Consider the following 22315-nt stretch of genomic DNA (forward strand, 5'->3'; position numbering starts at 1 on the left):
TAATGAAAGCAGCAGTCTCTTATGCAGCTCTTCTGCAATCCTGAATTCAGCCCCAACTATTTCCTTCAGAGCAAGGTAACAATATGTCTTCTTTCCCCTCGTCCTTATCATGCAATCCAGTTAAATCCACACATCTTTCATACATCTGGGTAAATTCACATTCAGGTGTTATAATATTTTGACAATGAGGTATCATTCACACTTGAGTTGTAATGATTACACTTTCTTTCACATGCAGCATTTTTTTTTTTATTCTGCTCTCTTTTCTTTGGCTTAATTTTCTAACACACTTACCATTGTTTCTTCTTTACAGCACTAAAGGAGAGCTAGAAAATCTCGGTCCTATTCTCCCCTTTGCCAAAAGCACCACACAAGCTATTGCTTTTCTTTCTCTCTCTCTGTCTGCACAGAACCTGCCAGTAGCCATCTGCCTTGCTTTCGTCTGAACAGGTTGCTGTCTGGGCTTGGTGGGCAACTGTCCTTGGCCTCTGCCTGGTATCGGGCTCCCTAATTACTGAATTCTAGTTGTTCCTGAGAAAGAACACACAGCAGATAAAACTGAATTTCTGAAAAATTTCTGAAGCTATTCATACACTTACTTGATTGAAGACCTGGCGTGTACAGCATTCTAGACAGTAAATAACTTCTTTTTAGAATTTTGAAAGCATTGCTCCATTGCATTATAACTTTTAGTGTTGCTGCTGGGAAATTTGATACCTTTAGGTCCTTTTTTTTTGGTCTCTCTAGAAGTTTTATAAAAGTCAGTATAGTGTAGTGTTTGGGGGTGTAAACGCTAGAGCCAGACATCTTTGGTATGAAATCTGACTCTGCCACTTATTTGCTGTGTGATACTGGGCAAGTTACTTAACCGCTCTCTGCCGTAGGTTCCTCATTTATAAAGAGGGTAAGATGCTAGTAATTCCCTTAGGAGTCTCTAAGAAGATTAAATGTGCTAAAAGTATATGTGCTATATGTAAGTATAGCTATGATGATATGATGAAGATTTTAAGATCTTTTATTTCTGGTTTCCTGAAATTTCCAGGCAATGTGCCTTAGTGTAAATGTTGGAAACTCAGCAGTTCCTTCAATATGGAAATTCATCTAACTGAGCTTTAAATATTTTCTCCTGTGTAGGAAAACAGGGTCATTCAGAGAAACATTTTTGCTGAGGCAGGTAGTAAACACTGCAGATTGCTAAGTAAGGGGAGTTGCTAAGGAAAATCATTAATGAATGGCATGAGTTTGCTAGGGCTGCCAGAACAAAATTCCACAGACTGGGTGACTTCAACCACAGGCAGTTATAGTCTCACAGTTCTGGAGGCTGCAAGTCCAAGCTCAAGGTGTTGGCAGGTTTGGTTTCTTTTGAGCCCTCTCTCCTTGACTTGTAGATGGCCATCTTTTCACTGTGTCCTCACATGGTCTTTTCCTCTGTGGGCTCACACACCCTTCTGTGTGTCTAAATTCCCTTTTCTGATAAGGACACTAGTCATATTGCATTAGGGCCCACCCTAACAGCCTCATTTTAACTTAACTATCTCTTCAAAGGCCCTATCTCCAAATGCAGTCACATTCTGAGGTACTGGGGGGGACTAGCGCTTCAACCTATGAATTTGGGGGGGAAACACACTCAACCTATAACACTAATGCAGCTTCAGGTTAGGACGAGCTCCAGCTGAGAAAGCAAACAGCAGACAGAGGGGATCAGGAATACATTCACATCAACATGGGAATAAGTAATAAGAATTTGATAGGAGCAAAACAAAATACAGTTATGGGGAAAGGCAGAAAGAGCTATGCTTTTAACCTGTCGACAAAACATAATACAAGAACTCTTAGGACTCAGATTAACATACACAAGATTAGGTAAGGAACTGTGTGTGATTAGCTGTTAAGAAAAAGGGTGTTAAGAAAACACAGACATTGGCATTTGAAAAGTCCCAGAGATGTGTATGTACCTTGAAAGGTTTACTCTAAATTAAGAAAAGGCATGTGGCAAAGTTTAGGCATTAAACTGGAGTTAGAATGAACTGATAGCAACGGTGCTTTAGTACAATGTAGACCACATTTTACTCAATTGTCTAAGAACGTGCTTGTTGTAGTTAATTATTTTAGGGACTAGATCTGATTGTTTTTAGAGACAAAAATCAACTTACTTAAATCTTAGCCAAACATGTCTATGCTTGACACTGTGATGATAAGACAGAGGGAGAAAGAATTAGAATTCTTTCTAATTCCACCTTAAAAAGAATACGCAGTGGTGGGTGGGTGTCCCCTGAGTGCTGAGCTGAAGTTAGGAAATCAGAGAGCAAATACAATAGTGAGTTTAATGCCCTTACAGCAAACTCTCTTTGCAATAATTTTAATAAAATCTCCTAGGAAATTATAACATTAAAGCAGCAATCTCTTGCTGGCCCTAATGCATTTTAATCAGATTTCCTGTTTTTCAAGTTGATAAAGGAAAACATCTGACATTTATAATTGTGGAAATAAAGACCAACCAAATGTAAAAGCAAAGGCTATTTATTCAGAGCTTGCTAGAGCACGGGAGTCAGCCACCATCACTGTGCTTTGGCGGAGAGGTAGGAAAACCTTACAGAGAGAAGCTTCTAAAGTACCCTGACCTAGGGGCCGGAGGCAGGGGCAGCTGTGAGTGGGTGGCTAGAAGCAGCGTCCTGTGAGACTGGAGAGTATTTGGCTTTCTCTGGTTGGTCTTATGTTGGAAACAGGAACAAGAATTAGGGAAGCTGTCAATTATTAATCAAGTCCTGGCCAGTTTGGGCCAAATGCACACCAGTTATTGTTTAGATTCCCAGACTGTCACCAGAGAGCAACGTGGCTTCCTGCACATCTGACTCACAGTGAGCTGGCTTCCTGGGTTATTAATTGTAGATAAGGGGTTGGATTCCCGGGCTGTTCAGTGCAGGCTGTGGGTCAAGGCTCTATTTTTATGTATGGCCTGACCATTGTCCACTTGTCTATTCAGTCGGTCATTATCCTCTCTGAAGGAAAAAGATAACATAAGGCACCCAGCACTGGGGCAAGACAAGAGTCTGGAGAACTGAATTTTGCTTTTCCTAGATAGCTAGAGAAACAGGGTTTCATTTTCTAGGAGAAAGGAGGAAAGGTAGACAAGGTTGCCTGGAGAAACATGCAGCCTGAGCTTCTGGGTCTCAGACAGCAAAGGGGACCCACTATCCTCAGACCATATCCCAGAGAGGCAGGGACATCAGCCAGCGTTCTCAGTTGAAGAAAGGTAAAAGGAGAGACCAAAGGTCCCTGCATGGCTCTACCTACTTTGAATAGTGTGCTGAGCTATGTCCCGAGGGAGCTACAGCTATGAGCAAGCCCCCCAAAGTCCCTAACTTCAAGGGGCTGAAAGTCTGATGGGGAAGCTTTCTGTGTATACATAAATCACCTGATAAACAGATAAGCAAATTATCTATAATGTGTGTGATACTATTGTAATTAGCTAGTTATTAATAATAAAAAAGGAGCAAAGGGAAGGCTAGACATTATAAGCATGTAATTTGAGCAGCTTCACCAGGAAGCCACAACTTTGCACTGCACAAGCAACCACTGGTCCCATTCCCTGCAAAGCTCTGGGGGAAGGAGCCCAACAAAGGGGAGACAGACACATGCGCAGTAAAGTCAGGCTGACACAGGGAAGATGCCAGTCAGTCAAGCCTGGGAAGAGAGATCTTTGGCCAGAGGGGGCAGGGCTACTACAAGTCCACGAAAATTTGGGAATACATAATCCCCTAGACCAGGGGTGGGAAACCTTTTTTCTGCATGAGAAATCATTTGGTCTGGCACTGCCAAGGTAACCACAGGCAGGACTCGAAATTCAATAAATTCAATTATATGACCAAATACAGAAGGCTAATTTTTAAGTTGATAGTTTTGTATGGCAGGGCCAGGCCAAATGATTTCGAGGGCCATATACGGCCCGCGGGCCAGATGTCCCCCACCCCTGCCCTAGACAAAGGCATTCTCTCTCAGCTTGCGGTTCCCAGCTCTCGTTTTGCACTCACCTATGTTCCCTGCACGGCCATGTGGCCATGTGGACCCCAGATGCAATGGACTAATGGACTTCAGCTGGGAACACAAGCTAAGCTAGCCTGATGCTGGATTGGACTGCTGGAACAGGGAAAAGAAACTTTGGACACTGGCTTTGATCTTAGCCCTGCTGAAGGCAAAATGGGACTTCTTCTTTGGCAGGACAAAGGGAAATGAAAGCTTCGAAACTCAGGGGTTTGATTCCACAGACATAAAGTTTTCTACAATATCTCATCCTCTTGTGCGGGCCTCTGGAAATTCTTATTCCAGTGGTACCCCCAGAACCCCACTTTCGCTGATAACATGTGCATATGTATAGTTAAGACATCAATCTGTGTGTATATATCATAAGCCATAGATCATGATCTACTCAATCAAAAATTTGGAACTGCAAATACAGTACCAACCTACAGGTAGAGTTTGCAATTATTCTAAAATATCAAACACTGTACTGTGAGTTCCCAAAGAAAGCCACAGACAAAGCCAATTTTTTGGCTTTTTTTTTTCCTTCACATTCACAAATACTGAAAACTCACCAATTTCACTCTGAGACAGAAAACAACCTTTTAGTTTGAAATAATTCGAAGAACAGAAAATATGTTATTCTTTTGCTATAGCCATAACTGGCATCATATGCAATCCTGTCCTATTACTTTAGCAGAATGTGGACTCCTATTAAGGGTTCACATTTAAACATGCACAGGAACACCCATGATGGTGGTGGGTTATTGCTTTGTTTTGTTTTGTTTTTGAGCCTTACCAAAAGCTCGAAGGAGAGCAAAGATTGAGGTACTGATTTTGTACTTCGAGATAAAGAAACTGAGGCGTCAGTGGGTGAAATGACTTGTTCAAGGTGTCAGAGCTGAGAACAAAACTAATCTGCTTCTAATTGTAGACCCCCTTTTAAAAGTTCACCTTTAAATCATACAACCATCAGATTCCCTGAGTTCTCTGAACTCCCCTCGCCATTTTTGTTGTCATTTTCAGTGAGAGTATCATTGGAATCCAAAAAGCTTAAAGTTTGATTTACAAAAATAGGATTAAACTATTATGCTGATCTTAAGGAGCTGCTTCCAGCACTTCCCTTAACACTTTTCTATTAAATTGCTAATCCTCTTATTTTACAGCTTAATTCTACCGTAAATCTGACATTTTTACTTCTTTCTCAATCCATTTCATTTCAAAGGCAGTTCAGTGAAAACATTCAAATATTTAACACACAGTGAGAAATGTTGAACTACTAATGTTATTACTGTATTTCTCCTTTTTTTTTTTTGTCCAGGTAACATTATTCATACACAAAGATTTCTTAATTAATAAAAGCCACAGTCTGAAGGAAAATGACAGAGAGTGGATCATCTTAATCAATCATTCTTAAATACTGTGTCACACCATTGGCAAAATATTACTGGGCCCTCCTCTAACTGAAATAAAACTACAATACGAGGAAACAAAAACTTACCTGTGATGTGATTTGTTTATATCAGAGCAGCTGTTCTGAAACACTCAAAAGGATGCAAGAGTGTTCCTTCCCCAGGGATAAACCGAGGAGAGAGTTAGCAGGCAAAACAAACACAAAAGGGATGCTTTAAACAATGGTGTTTAGTTGCTCTTGCCTGTTGCATTGTCAGTGTTACCATAGTGCTTTCTATGCATGCATGTTTATGTCTAAATTCACCTGGAAATAAGGTAGGTCAAAAAATAATCTCAAAAAAGAAAGAGCGAAATTCTTAAAGTACGGTGGCTTTTCTCTCACTAGAAGAGATTTCTTTTCTCTTTTCTATTTATATCCTAGCAAAGACTTTTATCCATTTTTGTTTCAATTTCTATGTTAAATATCCCCAAGGCACTTTAGTGCTTTGATATTTGTGGTTTGGCCAACAACCTACTAAATTTTAATGAGAATATGCCTAAAAGAAAAAACTCAACTGGAATATTTTTTTCTAAATTTTTGTTGTTGAGTTGCATAGCCTCTCCACACCCTAGTGCACAGTTGCCAAATTGCAAACTACACAGTAAGAGGAAACAATGACATTCAACCAAAGGGGAAAACACAGATGATGAATTTTACTGAACACTGTCTCATGTCCTCAACAAACTTGCATCCTCCATCTCCCTGGAGCACACAATGAGGATCATTTAAATGAAAATGCACCACCCATGGTAGTTCATTGTCAAAGAAAAGCCAATAAAATTTTGTAGTTTTCAGTGTACCTAGAGTACTTTGTAAAATTTATTCCTAAATATGTGTGATGGGTCAAACTGTGGTCCCCAAATTTATAGTTGAAGTCCTAAGCCCCCGGTACCATAGAATGTAATCTTATTTGGAGATAGGGTCTTCACAGAAGTAATCAAGTTAAAATTAGGATATTGGGGTGGGTCCTAATTCAATATGACTAATGCGAGGAGAGATTTTGGCTGAACTGAAGATACTTCAGGGCAGTGGCAAGAGATAAGAACAGAGTAATAAACCTGGTATTTGGGGTAAAGCTGAATCACTGATCAAAACTAAAAGCTGGAAAGGAACAAAACCATGGGATTAGATGGGGAGTTCATTTTCACATTGAATGTTAACGTCTCTACACTGTTGGAGAGACAAGAGAAAAACTGAGAAATCTATTTGGGGTGCACAGTTTCGGTAGAAATTTTAACAGCATTTGAACCAGAGTGGGAAAGATGTCTCAGAAAAGAATCACAAGAACGGGAGAACAGAGAACTATGTTTGGATCCGACAGCACATCCACGGTCAGCGAGGGCATCGAACACCAGGCCGCCTTGCAAGCACCCACTGCACCTCTCCCTCCTTCCTACCAGATCCCTGATTTAGTTCAGACATCACCCTCCTGCATGGGGGTAATAATCTACTTAACGTAGAGGAATGTCACCTTTTCGAAGCTCCAGGGGGTGATCTGTTGTTTTAAGGAAAATCTCATAGCCCCTTGACAATAATTCATTCAGAGTGGAAATGTGACTTAAACTGGCCAATCAGACAGAAGGGAAAGATTTTTGTTCCATGCTGGATGGAGAGGGACAGTCTTTCTCCTGCTGGGAGCTTGTTGTGCCTCAGCCTGTTGCCAGCCACTTGGTTTCTCAGACTTCCTTGTAACTGTGAGTACCCATGTGACGTGGTTATGACCAGTAGGCCAGGGTCTGCTCAGAGGTTTCTAGAAGGCCACTTAAAGCCGGTGTGGTGCTGAGCAATGTTAAGAAGCCCCCGAATCCTTTCCAACCCCTCTCCTCTCCAGCTGCTGCTGGCAGCCACCCTGAAGAAAGCCGGCTGACACCCTGGGGCACAGCTGACCGAGGGGGAGGCGCAGAGACAGGAAATCCTTCCCCCATGACCCACCCGACCCCTGAGGTCTGCCCCACCGCAGGCCTCCTTCACAAGAGTCAATCAAATTCCCTGCTCTCTAAGCCAGGTTCATGCTGCATTTCTGTCCCTTGAACTTGGAAGTCTCCTAAAAGCTACAATAGGGAAATAAACTTACAAAGAGACCGAGAGAAGAAGATTAGCTGGCAGAGAGAGGATCAGAAGAGCTCAGTGTGATACAGTCTGAGATAGGATGGCACTTGACAAAGAAAAGAATCACCGACAGTGCCAAAGGTAGTACATTTATCAAGGACAATACTTTTCCTATACTATTTCTGCTTTGGCTACAGAACCTCTTTAATCAATCTGCGTTCACTGTCGCCACACCTGCTTTCCTGATTTACAAAATATCCCAAGGCTAACTGATCGCAGCCTACTTTACACTGGATTAGGATGACTATTATGGATTACAGTTTGTTTATGATGATTATAAAGTGTGTTTTTACAATGAAATACAGAATAAACATGGTCAGGTAAGACTTATTCAAAGTACGTACATTGAGACCACATTGAAACTTTTCTTTTCCCTAACTAGACCAAATTAATCAGTAAAGTCTTATAATTCTTATAGACACATTTTATTCAAATTGTTCTTTAATAAACAAAAATTGGAAAAATGTGAAACATTTATCTAAAGATTGAGAGAACAGTATAAGAAACCCCCATACATCTAGCACCCAGATTCCAAAACTGTGAGGCTGAGTCACTCTTACTTTTCCTTTCTCACCTGCTTCAGGTAAGTGAGGTGCAGCTATATTGCGTGGGGGTAAAAACAGCCCACTAGTTCTGCAGCTGGGTAACCTGACCCTAGCTGGATGGGAGTGGACTACGGGGGAGGCACTTGCTAGACCAATCTTGCTGCCTAAATCCAGACCAGCACAGTGGCCAAACCTAACATCCCTTCCAAAGGAGAATTGCTTGGTAGTGTTGGAAAACATATTGAAGATGTAAAATCAGCTGTTTAAAAATCAGAATGTTGCCCGGCCAGCATGGCTCAGCGGTTGAGCATCAACCTAGGATCCAGGACATCGAGGTTCAATTCCCGGTCAGGGCACATGCCTGGGCTTCGGCTTGATCCCCAGTCAGGGGCGTGCAGGAGGCAGTGGTCAATGACTCTCTCATCACTGATGTTTCTGTCTCTCTCTCCCTCTCCCTTCCTCTCTCTGGAATCAATAAAGATATATTTAAAAATAAATAAATAAATATCAGAATGTTTCTTACATGAACAATGTGTATGAGTGTGTGTGTACATATATATATATACATATATATATATGGCAATTAGAGTCTCAGGACTACGGAAGCCCACCTAACCCTTAAAGTGGATGAGGTCACCGCTCTAATGGGTGATGCGTGAAGCAGCTGTGAGAATCCTTGTCTTCTATTAAGCCCGACATCAAAGAGATTTGTAAAAATATAAAAACAATTCCAATCTTCTCACTACATTTTTTGTTTTGAAAATAGTTATTTAAAAAAAAATCATTTATATTAAAATGCAAAGGAGTTATTTTATCTTTAAATAATTCATAAATCATTATTACATTTTTTGTTTCAATTTCAGATAATCATATTAATAGACATACCAGCGTGCGCGCAGCCCCCCAACCCACACACACGCAAACTCCTTGGGGGTGCTCGGTGATCTTCAAGACTATGACGGAGTACTTAAGGCAACATGAGTGAGAACTGCTCTTTAAGAAAGACCCCTTTCTTCACCCCCTCATCTAAACTTCGGGAGAACATTGTTTTTTGCAGGTGCCCCTGGGTATGAGATCTGTCTCCTCCCTCACGTTCCCTGCACGGGAGCACCCTGACTTGGAGACTGGGGTAGGAAGCAGGCGGCGACTCGGGGGGGGCGAAGCCGACACTCACCTTCACCAGCTCCGTGTAGCCCGTTTCTTTCGGGGTCCACCACGGCTGGGCTTTCAGTCCATTCACATTGTAGAGCGAGCGCTGCCAAACAGACGCAAAATGGCCCCTCTTGTGTCCCAGCTCGTACCACTTATAGGCCTGACATAAGAGAAAAACGAACTGCAAATGAGCTTTTATTAATTTTCAAATTAAAGCCACTAAAAAGAAAGTATTTGTGACATTTAAAGAAAGAGCTTGCTAGTCAAGCGCCCAAATCTCTTACACTGGTGAAAACACTGATTATTTCACTGGGTCTCTGGTCATGACCTATGATGACAAATGAATGTGGGTTTTGTTTTCAGCCTTAGGCTGTAGGGTCTTTTAACACAGGATCCATGCGACACGCACTCTGGTCTCCCTCGGTGTCCAGCACAGAGTCTAGGACTAACCTGTTGAGCAACAAACAATTTTAGACACTAAAGTAGAATATGTATTTTAGCTTTCACATTTTAAATTCGAAGTTTCCTTTAGAAAGGATTAGGATTTTGATAATTTCTTCCAAGGTATTTGCACTTACTGAACTGGAATGCTAAAATCGAGAGTTCCTCCTTTTCACGTGTGTTCTTTCCACGTCTGCATTTAAGAAGGTCACCCATGGGAACAGTGTAAACCCTCCATTAAATTAACAGACAAAAGGAAACAGTATTCTGAGTTGGCATTAATATAGTGATAGCCCGTGTTAAATTCTTTTAAAAGGGGGATTTTGTTCCTTTTTTTTCCCCTTGCCGTTAGGATACCATTTGTGGCTTTAGGCCAGCTGCAACATGATACGACTGGCCTCCAGGACGACTGCCCTTTTCAGGGACAGCTGGCTGCAGAGTAGCTGCTCCCTGTGTCTCCTTCAGAGGATGGCCCGGCCACACGCCCTCCTGGTGGCCCTCCCCACGGGTTTCCTGCGGGGCGCACAGTCCATTGTCCTCAGGGCACAAGAGGATTCTAGTGGTTGGTTACTCAGCAGTAACCCTTCATCATTACAAGTCTGATCTAATGACTACTTTTGAAGTGTGGTTTCAAATGCACATTTTGATCAATTAAGTGCAGCCATTTAACATCAAGCAGAAGAAGAAGAATATCTCATAAAACTCCAGATATACTTTAAATGTAAACTATATTAACTTTTAAAAGTCTTTTAAAATTCATACTTCAAAATTTCTTTCCTGAGAAAAGTCAAGTGTGATAGCAGTACCGCCTCACAGTCAGAAACTCTTTAGTTTACTATTTGCTTTTATGTCCAACAACTGCAAATATCGCCGATTTTCAAATGTTAAAACGGAGGTTTAAAAAGGCCAAAATCTTGAACTACAACCCGTGGAACCTGGCAACTTTCCCCACAATCCTTCCATCTTTGTGTCATTAAAACTACAAAAAAACCATCAAAAGTGATACTTATTTAATTATCTTTCTCAATAACAGGTTAAGCAAATAATGTACATGCAAACATTTTTTGTTTTCCCTTGAAACATATGTAAATTGTAGCCATAAAGTAGACACTTTAAAAACCAGAAACTTAAAATAGCTAATTGTCTAATTTTTAAAAAGAATAACATTTTACCTTTGAAATTAATTTGACTCTTTTTATTAGTTTTGTCCGATTTAAATTTAGGATTTTATTTTAGTGCTAATGCGAACAACAATATTAATGGCAGCAGATTATTTTTCAAAACTCTTAAAAGTCTATTCACTTTTGAATCACCAGCAATTCATTTTCTTAAGTAGGCATATTGTTAGGATACTGAGAAAAAAATTAAAACAGCAGCCTTCAGAGCTCCAGTTGAGAAGTTCAACGTCTTAAAGCTTGGCCCCGGCCTTAACATGCACCGCGCTAGATACCTGGGCAGGTCACTTCGCTTACAATGTTGTCTTTAAACCCTCTAAGTTCTTTCCTGACACTCAGAAGGTAGTCCTGCTGGACCCTGAATTTGGTACCCCTCTGCCATTTAACTTGTAGAGAAACAAACCATGACAATGATGTATGAGGAATTTTTTAAATTACTCTTCAATGAAATCAATGAGATAAAACCATTTTCCATTACAGAGAGGACGCAATGAATTCAGCCAGATGGCCTTTAAAAAAAAAAAAAAATCTAAACTACTTTTTAATAAGAATTTGCAAGAAACTCAAGTTAGAATCATCTGAAAATGTCCTTTTTATTGTTCCCCTTTTATACTTCTAATCAAGAATACTAAATTAGAGCACCTGGGGGCACCTTATTAAATGTGTTTTTTTACTTCAAATTGGTGCCAGGTATGGTTACACACGCGTGCGCACACACACACACGAGACACAGAAATGTTGAATGATGCCAACTCGGGAAAGCCCAGGCTCCATCTAGGGAACAGGCATGTCATCTGCTGCCCCGGCCAGAGCCTGCTCTGCCTGGAGCTGGGTGTGCAGCGGGGCCTGGGAGACACACTTGTGGTGGGAACAGTGGCCGCAACAAGCCTGTGGGGGACCGTGAACGCCATCGCTTGGAAACAGGACTTTATTTTTATTTTGCACTGTGGGGTGTCTGAGCATAAGGTGGCCTGAAAGAAAGGCAAGGCTAAAGCGAGAAACAGCAGCCAGATTCTTACAGCCATCACTGGTGTGGAAGGTGACAATGGCAACACTGACCGAGCAAGAGGGAAGGCGACACGGGTGCCAGAGACACCAGGAAACTGACTTCTCAGATCCTGGCCCTTCCCACACGCTGCTTCCTGAGACGCAAGCTCAGGGCATGGCAGTCAGCTCACAGATTCCACCCCGGGCATTGAGAATATTCCGACACACACGGGGCTCCTGCAGGCTTGCTGTCATCCTACTGTAAGGACGAATCCTCGCCAACTTTTTAAATTCAAGAACTGTGCTGTCCTGCGCATATTAATAATAAGTAAGCTGACAGAACAACAGTCTCATAGGTTCAAATCCCAAACCCCGAACAAGCGTTTCGTGGGGAATTCTTGGCCCTTGAAGTGAGGGCTGTTTTAATCTAAGATGTGAGAAGAAATCAGACTTCTTTGATTTGTCTTTGCCCTGGACCCTGAGATGTTCAAAGATAAATTAATTAGTGAGAATTACATTAATAGAAATCAAACATGAACATTTATCCAGCGTCAGATAATGCAGCAAAATCTTTCTTATGCCTCTCACTCAAAGAAGTATCAGGATCTACATCTAAAAGAAGGAAGGAACACAAAAGTGATTCCTAATGAGCAGTTTCTTCTCCCTTATTTCTCTTCGCCTCTCATACCTCGTTCTGTTTCAGCTGACTGACTGGCAGGTTAGAGGGGGAAAGGGACAGGTACATAGACATGTATAAAGAAAACAGTGTCAGTTGTCCAAATCTACCCCAAATTGGTTCCTGTCTCTGGATGGCAATTACCCCATCACAATACCCCTTGCTCCAATGAACCTTCAATTGCCCAAATGGTCCCACGTTATTAACCTTAGAAATCTGAAGCTGTGTTACCCTTAGATATCACTTTATTACACACACGGAATGCAAGAGTTACAAAGGCTCAGTGCCTCACTTCACCTTTTTACCCCTGACTCTAAGGAGAGCCCAGCCTAGGCCAGGGGACGGTGCAGGGCTTACGGGCCGTGGGCGTCGCTGTCCAGCAATGTCGTGTAAATCATGGGGGATTGACTGGGAGAGTTCGTGAATTTATATGTTACGATTAGTGATCTAATGTTATGTTTAAAGAAGCTGACACTGTACCCAGAAAATGTAACAACTACAAAGAAAATACGTAACCTGTTTTAGCTACTACATTTTCTGTGTCAGTACCTGTTACTACCATCCCTACAGGTGTTCATCTTAAACTCGGTATTAACTACTTCAGAAGGTAATTTACACAATTAACCAGCGAGCTTAGGAATCAGTTGAATAAAGACTTCATTCTAAAATAACTACTTTTTTAAGTTCCAAAATAAAAATAAATCTAAGCAAACTGTTAAAATTTTTAAAAAGTATTTAAACAATTTCAAAGATAACTCTTTATTTCATACTTTAAAAGTGTTTTTCAAGGTAATGTCTACCATTCTCTCTATACACACACAGAGATATACACATAGGCGCACACACACATGCGCACACAGACACACACACAGACACATGAATTTAGAGACTGCTCTCATGATTACTCACTCAGATACTTTCTTGAAAGAAACTATAGAAACCAAATCCCCAAAATTTTTCATAGGGTTAAGTAAGAGTTGCTGGGTTGTTTCAAAAGAAGTTTAAATCACCACCTTCAAAAATTTATGCTCAAAATATGTTTTCAATTATAACTTTCTCTTAGAAATAACTTACCCCTACTCTACCCACCTTTAGAAGAAAAATTTCACAAACTCATTACCTCTTTGTTCCCAACCCTCTGCATGGCATCTCCCAGGTGAAAATAAAATCGCCCATCATCAGTGCCAGGATCCCCAGATTCTATTCCTTCCTGTAGAAAAGACAGCGTCAGCATTTATGAAAGACTTAAACACCACATTCACTTCACTAACTTACTTAATCTTTGTATTCCATATGAAAATCAAAGAACCAGACAAATCCATCTCAACATTAAAAGTTTGGCAATCAGATTACTGGTCAATATTACAATGCAAAACCCAAAGGAGGTGCTAAAAGTTAAATTTCACAATACATTCATCAATAATCATCAGCGGATGAGCCCACAAAATTGTACAATGCCTTGTACATTGTCTCTATGGGTGCGATCGTATTTCAATATTCCAAAGGATTTCTTTGGCCGGGTATCGATCACATTTATTTTGTTATGTTATATTATCCAAATCTAGACATCTGTCAACTAGAGGCTTTAAAAAAAAAATACCTGAACCAAAATATTTAGAAGTTGCTCATATATGTCTGAAGTGACAGGGACCAAACTGAAAATGGTATTTTCCCCCTCTCCAAACAAATGTGCCCTCACCTTTTAACAAAATAGTTTAGAAAACATATGGTAGGAATAAAGCTAACTGTGAATGTTTGAGAATGTAACTGATATTAAACAAATCTTATTCTAAAACACTTAGCTGATATCTATCCCCATTTCCCACAAAAAAGACTAAAATTCAGATTTACATTTTAAAAAAGAGAGAGAAAATATTAAAGAGAATAAATTTTACAAAGTAAAAGGGCAAAGATAAAAATATTTAAATATCAAGGAATTCTTCTTAAAAATTTGCATCTTTGAGACTTTTTCACAAGAAGCCCATTTCACTGGGAAGAAATTTTATTTGCAAAATGTTGAAAAGTAGCTGCAAGAAACAGGAGCAGCATCACTCAGGAGATGAGAGTTGTGATCTGGGCTCTTGACTGACAGACACTCAAGTAAATGTCCTCATTTGTTAACTGACGCCTGCCCTCTGTTTCCCCACCTCTGAAGCAGAGAGAGTCCTACTAGGCTCTTATTATGTCAAAGGAAACCTAAGGGAACACCTTAAATCAGAGAAATACACATGCCCACAGGGTTGTCACAGGGATGAAAGGTCTGCAGAGGCCCCGTGACAGCCATGACAAGTCGTAGGGTGCACGTCTACCTCAAGGGGACATCGCTGCTTGGCTCCTGTGCTGGGATGTGGACCAGATATGACTTTTCATAAGAAACCAGAAATCTGCATAATTATATGAAATGTTCAGATTCTCAACAGAGACAAACAATTAAATTGTTTTTAATAGAGTTATGTTTAATAGAGTTATTATTTAATAGAGTTAAATATAACATGCAAGGCATTTGCAATCAGTGGGCTGCTATTTGGTGTCTCTGATTTAAGTCATGTGAAAGGAAATCATAAAAGTGTAATATGCTGCTACTTAAAAAAAAGGTCACAGGCATTCAATCAGCTACCTGTCCAATATGGTAGCTGCTGGCTAATGTTACCTCTTAATTTAAATGAATTAGAATTAAAATTAAAAATTCAATTCTTTAGTCACACTATCCACATTTCAGGTGCTCAGTAGCCAAGTGCGGCCAGTGGCTACCAGAGTGCGGAGTACAGATAGAGAACATTCCCACTGTGCAGAAAGTTCTGGTGGCAGCCCCGAGCGAGACCAGCTGTGAAACTAGTTAGCTGACAAGGATTCAACTGGATATGAGAGAAAAAAAGACAGCATATTTTAACCTCAATATTTTGACTTATCAGGCTTTTTGGAGTTTGACCTATGGGCCTGCACTTTTTACTCACTTTGTATAGGTTGCCATGATCCCTAATCCAACTAGTTTCAATGTATAATTAAATTGTGAAGGGGACATTTAATTCACTGCCCATTTTAAAAAACATTATGTCAATAATTTTGGTCTACCTTTGACATTTCAATAAAAACGAATAATTATTGCAGTTTTAGGAATTTCTTCATAAAGCCTTTTCCAAAGAGTCTCTGCTCATATAGCTGGTATTTCTGCATTCGACACTTTAATCATGGTGAAGGTCCACACTGGCCTATGAATGTCCTGGTCAGAGGGGACGCAGCGGTGCATGCCAATCAACCTACAAAGCACAGTCAAGGGTGTCCAAGGACTCAGAGCAATGGGGAGATGAAAAAGGGCAGGGGCAGGGGCAGTTACCTTTAAGTAGGGGATGCTTTCTGCAATCCTGTTCTGTGCCTTCAGAATAAAGCCGTAATGTACTTTAGCGAAGCCATCATTAGGCGTCACATTCAGAACCTACACTCAAAGAGAAGAAAAAAGCCACTGTGATTGACTACAAATTCTACAAATGACTGTCAAAACAAATTCTAATTAGCTTTGCTGTACTTGGATCATGATTTACAGCTTAGCACACTCGTGTTTTGTCTCATTGCAATAAGATATCTTTGGCTTAAATGGCCCCATTTCCTCTAGACTCAATGTTTTCACACCTACACATCAGCTCTTTAAGAATGAAAAAATAAATGCGAAAAGGCAATGACTGTTAGGGTGTTACTTTAACAATGCAAATCAGCAAAACATCTGTCGATTGTTATGACTTCAACACTTTTTAGTAATCAAGAGAAACTACTTTACATGGCGACACAATGTGGTAAGTGTAACTATGGTAGGCACGAGGCACGCAGGGGGTACAGAGGGACACCTAGCTCACTCTGGGGTGGGTTTGGCTGGGCAAGGTCTGAAAGGTGTTTAGGGATGGATAGGAGTTCATCAGGGAAAGGGAGCATGGGGGACAGAGGAGGCAGAGGCATTTAAGGCATAGGAGAAAGTGAGTAAAAAGGAGGGGGTGACATTAAAGAGGGCAGGAGGCAAAACACGTGCAAGCAAGATAATCCACTGGGGAGTAGAAAATTGAAATGCTTCTGTCTGCATGTCTTTGAAATGTAATATTTAGTATGCAACAGACGCCAGGGCTGTCCTCTCATGTGCATGGCAGACAGTCGCACGTCGCATTGATACACGTGATCAAGAGGGGAGGGTGGGCGCTCAGGCGACCAGAGGCTGCCCCCTCTGCTTGATGCGTTATGATCGCCTACTGTGCCCGCTGCGGTTCCCATGTGGCTGCACAACGGGTGTGCAGGTTGGGTCATCCAGCTGTGATCAACAACCCTCCGAAAAGGACAGGTGGCTCTACCAGATCTCTACCAATCCCAGATTGATGCTAATACTAATATAACACAAACTCTCTCTCTCTCTCTCGACACACACACGCCACAGACAACACAAAAAATGGTGTAACTGACATTTCTAGTCTCAGTACAAACTCTTTGCATGACACATCGTCAGAATTTAAAAATCATACAATCATTAATAGCATTGCACATTGATGACACTAAATTTTTTTTTCAGGGAGAATGAAGATACTTTTTGTCAGTTCATTGAAATTTTAAAAGTATCAAAATATCATATCATCTTAAAAAGTATTTTGGAGTGTGTACCTTTTACAACACTCATCATATGTTAATACACATACATGTATACATAATACACAAACGCGCGTTTTCCAGGTATTGGCTTGAACGTTTTTTACTGGAGTATTGCACAATCAAGCGTGCTCGGGAACCACTGAAGGGTTAAAGCCGAGGACGGGCTGGTCCGATTTGTGGCTGGTGTGGATGAAGGTCGGAGGAGACAGGCCTGCTCAGGATAAATGGGTCCTAGTGCAGGCAAGAGATGCCGAGTGTCTGGGTTAAAAATGGAGGGGATTTGAAAGATATTCAGAAGATAAAATTAAGAACAACTAGTGATTTGGTACGGGGCTGGAGACTCCATAAGGACACACTGTGTTTGCATCATCAGCTGTCATTTCCCAAACTACCGTGGTGGGTACATAAAGGTGTGTTGAGTAAGTGGGGGGTCCAGTGAGGAGTAGGAAGAGTCGAGTGGGTCGCTCGGTAACTGGCAGTGTTACTAACGTGAAGGGACACGGGGGCCCCCAGGAGCTGCAGGTGTGAGCAATCTACGTCTAACCATTTTAAAGTCGGTCTCTGTTGAAACTAAACAGCAAAAACCCAGAAAGGGAAAAAGCATACATTTACTCAAAGATAAAAATCAACATGAAAAATATACAATTACGCTATCAGTTTTCTGGAAATGATCTTTGACTGAGCCATAATGTATCAGGATAAACTGTGGTTAAGGAAAGAGAATCCATTAGATACAGCTTATTAACTCTGAAGTGAGAGAGGAAATAAAAGGCAAACCACACACGTATTTTCAGTCTATTAATGCTTCTTTAAAAAGAAACCCACTCAATTATATTAGACAACTACAGTTTAGACTTTCTGCATCCTGTCAAGCTTACTCAGACGGGATTATGATTTTATATGTATAAACAATAGCAGGGAAATTTTATTTTTTCAAGATGAAGTAAAATGTTTCAGTAGCTGAGATTTAGTACCAAGTAAAAAAAGTGAATATATTCAAGGGAGATTTTGAAAAGGTGAGGAAGGATGAATTTGTAGTGGATAAGAGAAACTAGTATGTTTTCAGATCCTGCCCTAACCTCACATGTACCTGGTACCCAGCCAATGCTTGATCACGAGTTTCGGAAGGGAGGGAGGGAGGGAAGGAAGGAAGGAGGGAGGCTACAATTTCATCTATGTGGCCGCTGACAGTGGCAGAATAATGGGTGTATCGGATACAGTTTGACAATTCTTACATTCATACAATCCTGAATCTTTGAGATGCACAATGCATCACTTAACCAACCTTTGCTAGTCAGGACGCTCAGTGTTATGTTTCGTCCATTTGCAAATACAACGCCCCACATGGACGTGGTTCTATGATCTGGACCAGGTACATTAGTGGATGTAGGATCGATCCACTTTGCATAGATATTCGAGATGCTATAAAAAGCAAAGGTCTTATTTATACTCTCTGAGAAAAGATAAAAATTATGGCAAGGATGAAAAGACAACTTCTCTGGAATTCCATGATTTTCAATGACACATCAACAGCAATAAAAGGAGGCAAGCACCACTCTATGAGGGGACCATCCCTGGGCTGGGTATGAAATCACTACACTGTACTTGCCAGCATTTTAAAAACAGAAGGATTCATACTGACGATTCCTGAGGAGTAGGACTTTGATGTAAAGAGCACCAGCTGGGAAACCATAAACGAAATGTGTTCAACCTTCTTTAAAGAGGCATTAACTTTCTACAGCTTCAAAATTCGTTTGGTATCCAGTTTACTCCATATCAAATGAGTTCCCTCATTGCTTGAAGGAGTCACAGTTTTCTAGACTTTATAGTTACTTGTGACCTAGAGGTTATTTATTAAAACATCCATTACAAGGTAGAAATCCTTTTAAAGGCATCGTTGCTAGAGAACCAAAGAGTCAGTGCCCTCTGAAAGGTGAGTAATTTCCTCCACATGCCCGAAAGACTCATGTTCTGTAGCCTCTCTCCAGACTTCTTGAGAGAAAAGGCAAAGATTGTGTTGTTACATTTGTGAAAAACTTGCGTTTCTCTTCCTCGCGTAGAGAACACTTTTAGAAAGGCTGTTTGTGGACGGATAGAGATGGAGTTTTGAAAGTACCACAATTATAGCTTGAAGGCTTTGATGTACCAAGGGCCAACTAAAATTTAAAATTTGACCAAGGGAAAACCGGTGATGTGAAAATAATATTAAGAAGACGTCAACTATCATAAGACATGCCATTTAACTTAATTTAAAATAAAGACAGTGAGAAATTGGGTGTATTAAGTGCAATTTCCAAATCACATTAGAACTTCACGTTCACAACGATTTGATGTAGTTAACAGGAGACTGCCGCCTGCTCACCGTCTCATAAACCTTCTTGGCGTTATCATTATCTCCTAGCAGCAGATATCCCACTCCGAGGTCATTCTTTAAGGAAGTATCGTCAGGAAACAGTTGAACTAATTTCTGCAGCGTAACCAGAGAACCTCTCATGTGACCTGATTTCACGGGAAGAAAAAAAAAAGAATCCAGTAGAAGCAAAAACCGATTATGTACACTTCTATATTGAGACTAAAATCAAGATAGGCTATTCAACAGAGTCCAAAGACCAGCTTAAATCTGACCCTACAGACTGACAGCTAAGTACCTATTAGGATTCCAACAGGCAATTGTAATGGTATCAATAAAGCCTATAAACAGACACTAAATATAATACTGATTATAAAACTTTAAGACATTCCTGTTTTCTAAATTCACCAACATTTACTTTTTTATATCAAATTCAGTCTTAAGAAAGTTTCAGTTACGAATTCCCTGTAAAAAAAAAAAAAGTTGCACTGAGATATTTTTGGTTTATTAAGATAAGCTTTAAAATTATGAGTAGAGAACAGACAAATTAAAAATCTAACTGATTTCAGGGCCTAGCAAGGGCACTGCTGACATTGTTTCCAAAAGAGAGTGCTCATCTCCAGGTCACGACCTATTCCTGCAGCAGAGACATCATCCAGTATTACGGGGCCCTCTGGTGGACAACAGGACACTATGCACACATGAATCACGAAAACTCCAGCTTCAATGCATTTTCAAGGCTATCTGATGGAAATTTAAAATTTCTGGGGCCAGTTGTCATTACTCCTCGCAGCAGTCGGGAAGACAAATTGAATAGGAGAAAATATGCGAGATAAGACTAGTATACATGACAAAATTAATTACCTAGAGGGCTCAGTTGCCCACAAGCTGAATATTAGCCAAGAGCATTTTAGGACCATCAATAGCTAATGCCCACTAACAGATAAACTGCTGGGCACAAAACATCACCAGCCTGTCCCATGGCTGGCTCCCCGTTACTGGCCAAGCTGGGATGAGTATGCTCAGCTACTCATTCCTTCACTGACAAGTCTGACTCAGTATCCCTTCATTTGCCCATCTGCCCAGACCAATCTCACACTTTTCTTCTGTTTCTAAACTTTCCTTCTTAACCACTACAAAGCCCCAGGTGAAAATCACTCCTGCTGCCACCTCCCCCCACCGTCCCTTCCACTCCGCATCTTGGCACCCCGCTCTACCGTGCGTGAACTTCGTCACTGTGCCCCCTTCAGTGACATCTTCTGCACAAAATTTCCTCCTCACCCAGAGGAAAAGACTAAAGTGAAAGGCTGCTGTGGAAGAGGGCTGGGTTTACTCCCAGGTAAGCTTCCCCCAGGGCTGGGCATGGAGCAAGGCAGGTCAGTCACTCCGTGCAAGTTCAAGAGGGTGCCAAAAATTCAGTAGTCTAGATGAGTGACTTTTATGTATTCTTTTAAAATATTAAAACTAATGTTAAAATCTGTGATAAAGAAAATATCAAAAATTTAAGGACACAATCAGTAACCAGTGCTAAGCAGAGCCATACTGGAGCCCAAAGCAAGAGGACAGCTCAGTAACACTGACTTTGCGCCCAGCACGGGTGCCTCCACCTGAGTCCCCGCCCGGCCTTCCCCACCTGTGTGTGTGCTGGACGTCTTTCTTCTCCCGAACTGATCCTTCCTTAGGAACATAAATGTAATCGACCATTTCTTCTGTTTTTAATGATCACCTGGGTCATCTTCTATCATAAATTTTGGTCACCTACCAAAGTGACATACTACCTTTAATTCCACCCCTCAGGAAACTGATAAAAGGGTCAGCTGGCCTTGACTATTACATGAGCCTCTCCTAGTGACATCGATAATTCATTCACGTAACTTACCCAGCCAGCCTTGCTCCCACCGTGGCATTGGCTTAGATTCTTCCTTCCCAGGTTACAGAACACATGTTAGGAGGTTATGATGAAGGCTAGTGAGGTTATAATGAAGGTAGGTGACAGCTAGTCTCACTGCCTTTGGCTCTGGGAACCTGGGTCACTCCGAGGATATGCTTTATGTTGCTCTTTTCAAAGCCCTTAGTGATATCTAAATTTTTTCCATTATTTTCCTTGGTACAGAGTCAAATCTTACAGGTAAAATTTTAGAGTGCCTAGAACTCTTAATATTCCTCTACAAAAATTGTCCCACTGATCATCTGAACCGCCAAGGCTGTTCTAAATAACGAGTTGGTGCGGCAGGAAGAGTTTTTGATTCTAGACATATTAATTTATTAACTGTAACTCTTGAGGCAAATTATCCAGCCTCTCGGCATCCCATTTGCCTCAGCGTTAAAATGGGTGGGGTGGAGTGAGGAGGGAAGGGTGGTAAAAATACCACTGGCATCTTTGTAATTATAAAGGTCAGGATTGTTCTTTCAGCCTAAGACCCAGTCAGGTAAATGACCTGAAATTAGTTCTAGAACTCAGGTTTCCTTCCCTGTAACTGGGCTCCTCTAAGAGTACACAGAGCCCTCAGGCTCTTCGAGGTAAAACCATGGCATGTGTTGAATTAACTTTTCTTATTCCATCTTACCTAGAAATTGTTGTCTGTCTGACCGCCGCTTCAGACTCAGCTTCACCAGGTCCGCGGGGACATCGGGCAGGCTGGCCACCTCCTGGTAGGTCTCGATGGCCCTGCGCAGCACCTCATTGCTCCTCCTTTTCTCCGCCAAATCGTCTTCACACTAGAGGAAGTCCCACACTGAATAAATGTCCCGTGACAAGCATGATTTTTAATCACCCAAGACAGTCAC

At 41.1% G+C, this 22315-nt stretch overlaps 1 protein-coding gene across 1 annotated transcript in view; it reads right to left on the reverse strand.

The window, feature by feature from the left end:
• The window catches only part of ASPH (aspartate beta-hydroxylase), a 138778-nt gene that overhangs the window by 9731 nt on the left and 106732 nt on the right, over positions 1-22315 (reverse strand). The window contains exons 20-24 of the mRNA XM_087825602.1: positions 22096-22246; positions 19541-19677; positions 15890-15988; positions 13676-13765; positions 9299-9436 (exon numbers count right to left, since the gene is read on the reverse strand). Coding sequence (XP_087681728.1) covers positions 9299-9436; positions 13676-13765; positions 15890-15988; positions 19541-19677; positions 22096-22246 — 615 coding nt within the window. The remainder of the gene's footprint in view (positions 1-9298; positions 9437-13675; positions 13766-15889; positions 15989-19540; positions 19678-22095; positions 22247-22315) is intronic.

The sequence above is a fragment of the Miniopterus natalensis genome, chromosome 16, assembly GCF_054644295.1.
Source record: "Miniopterus natalensis isolate mMinNat1 chromosome 16, mMinNat1.hap1, whole genome shotgun sequence".
NCBI classification, from domain to species: domain Eukaryota; kingdom Metazoa; phylum Chordata; class Mammalia; order Chiroptera; family Miniopteridae; genus Miniopterus; species Miniopterus natalensis.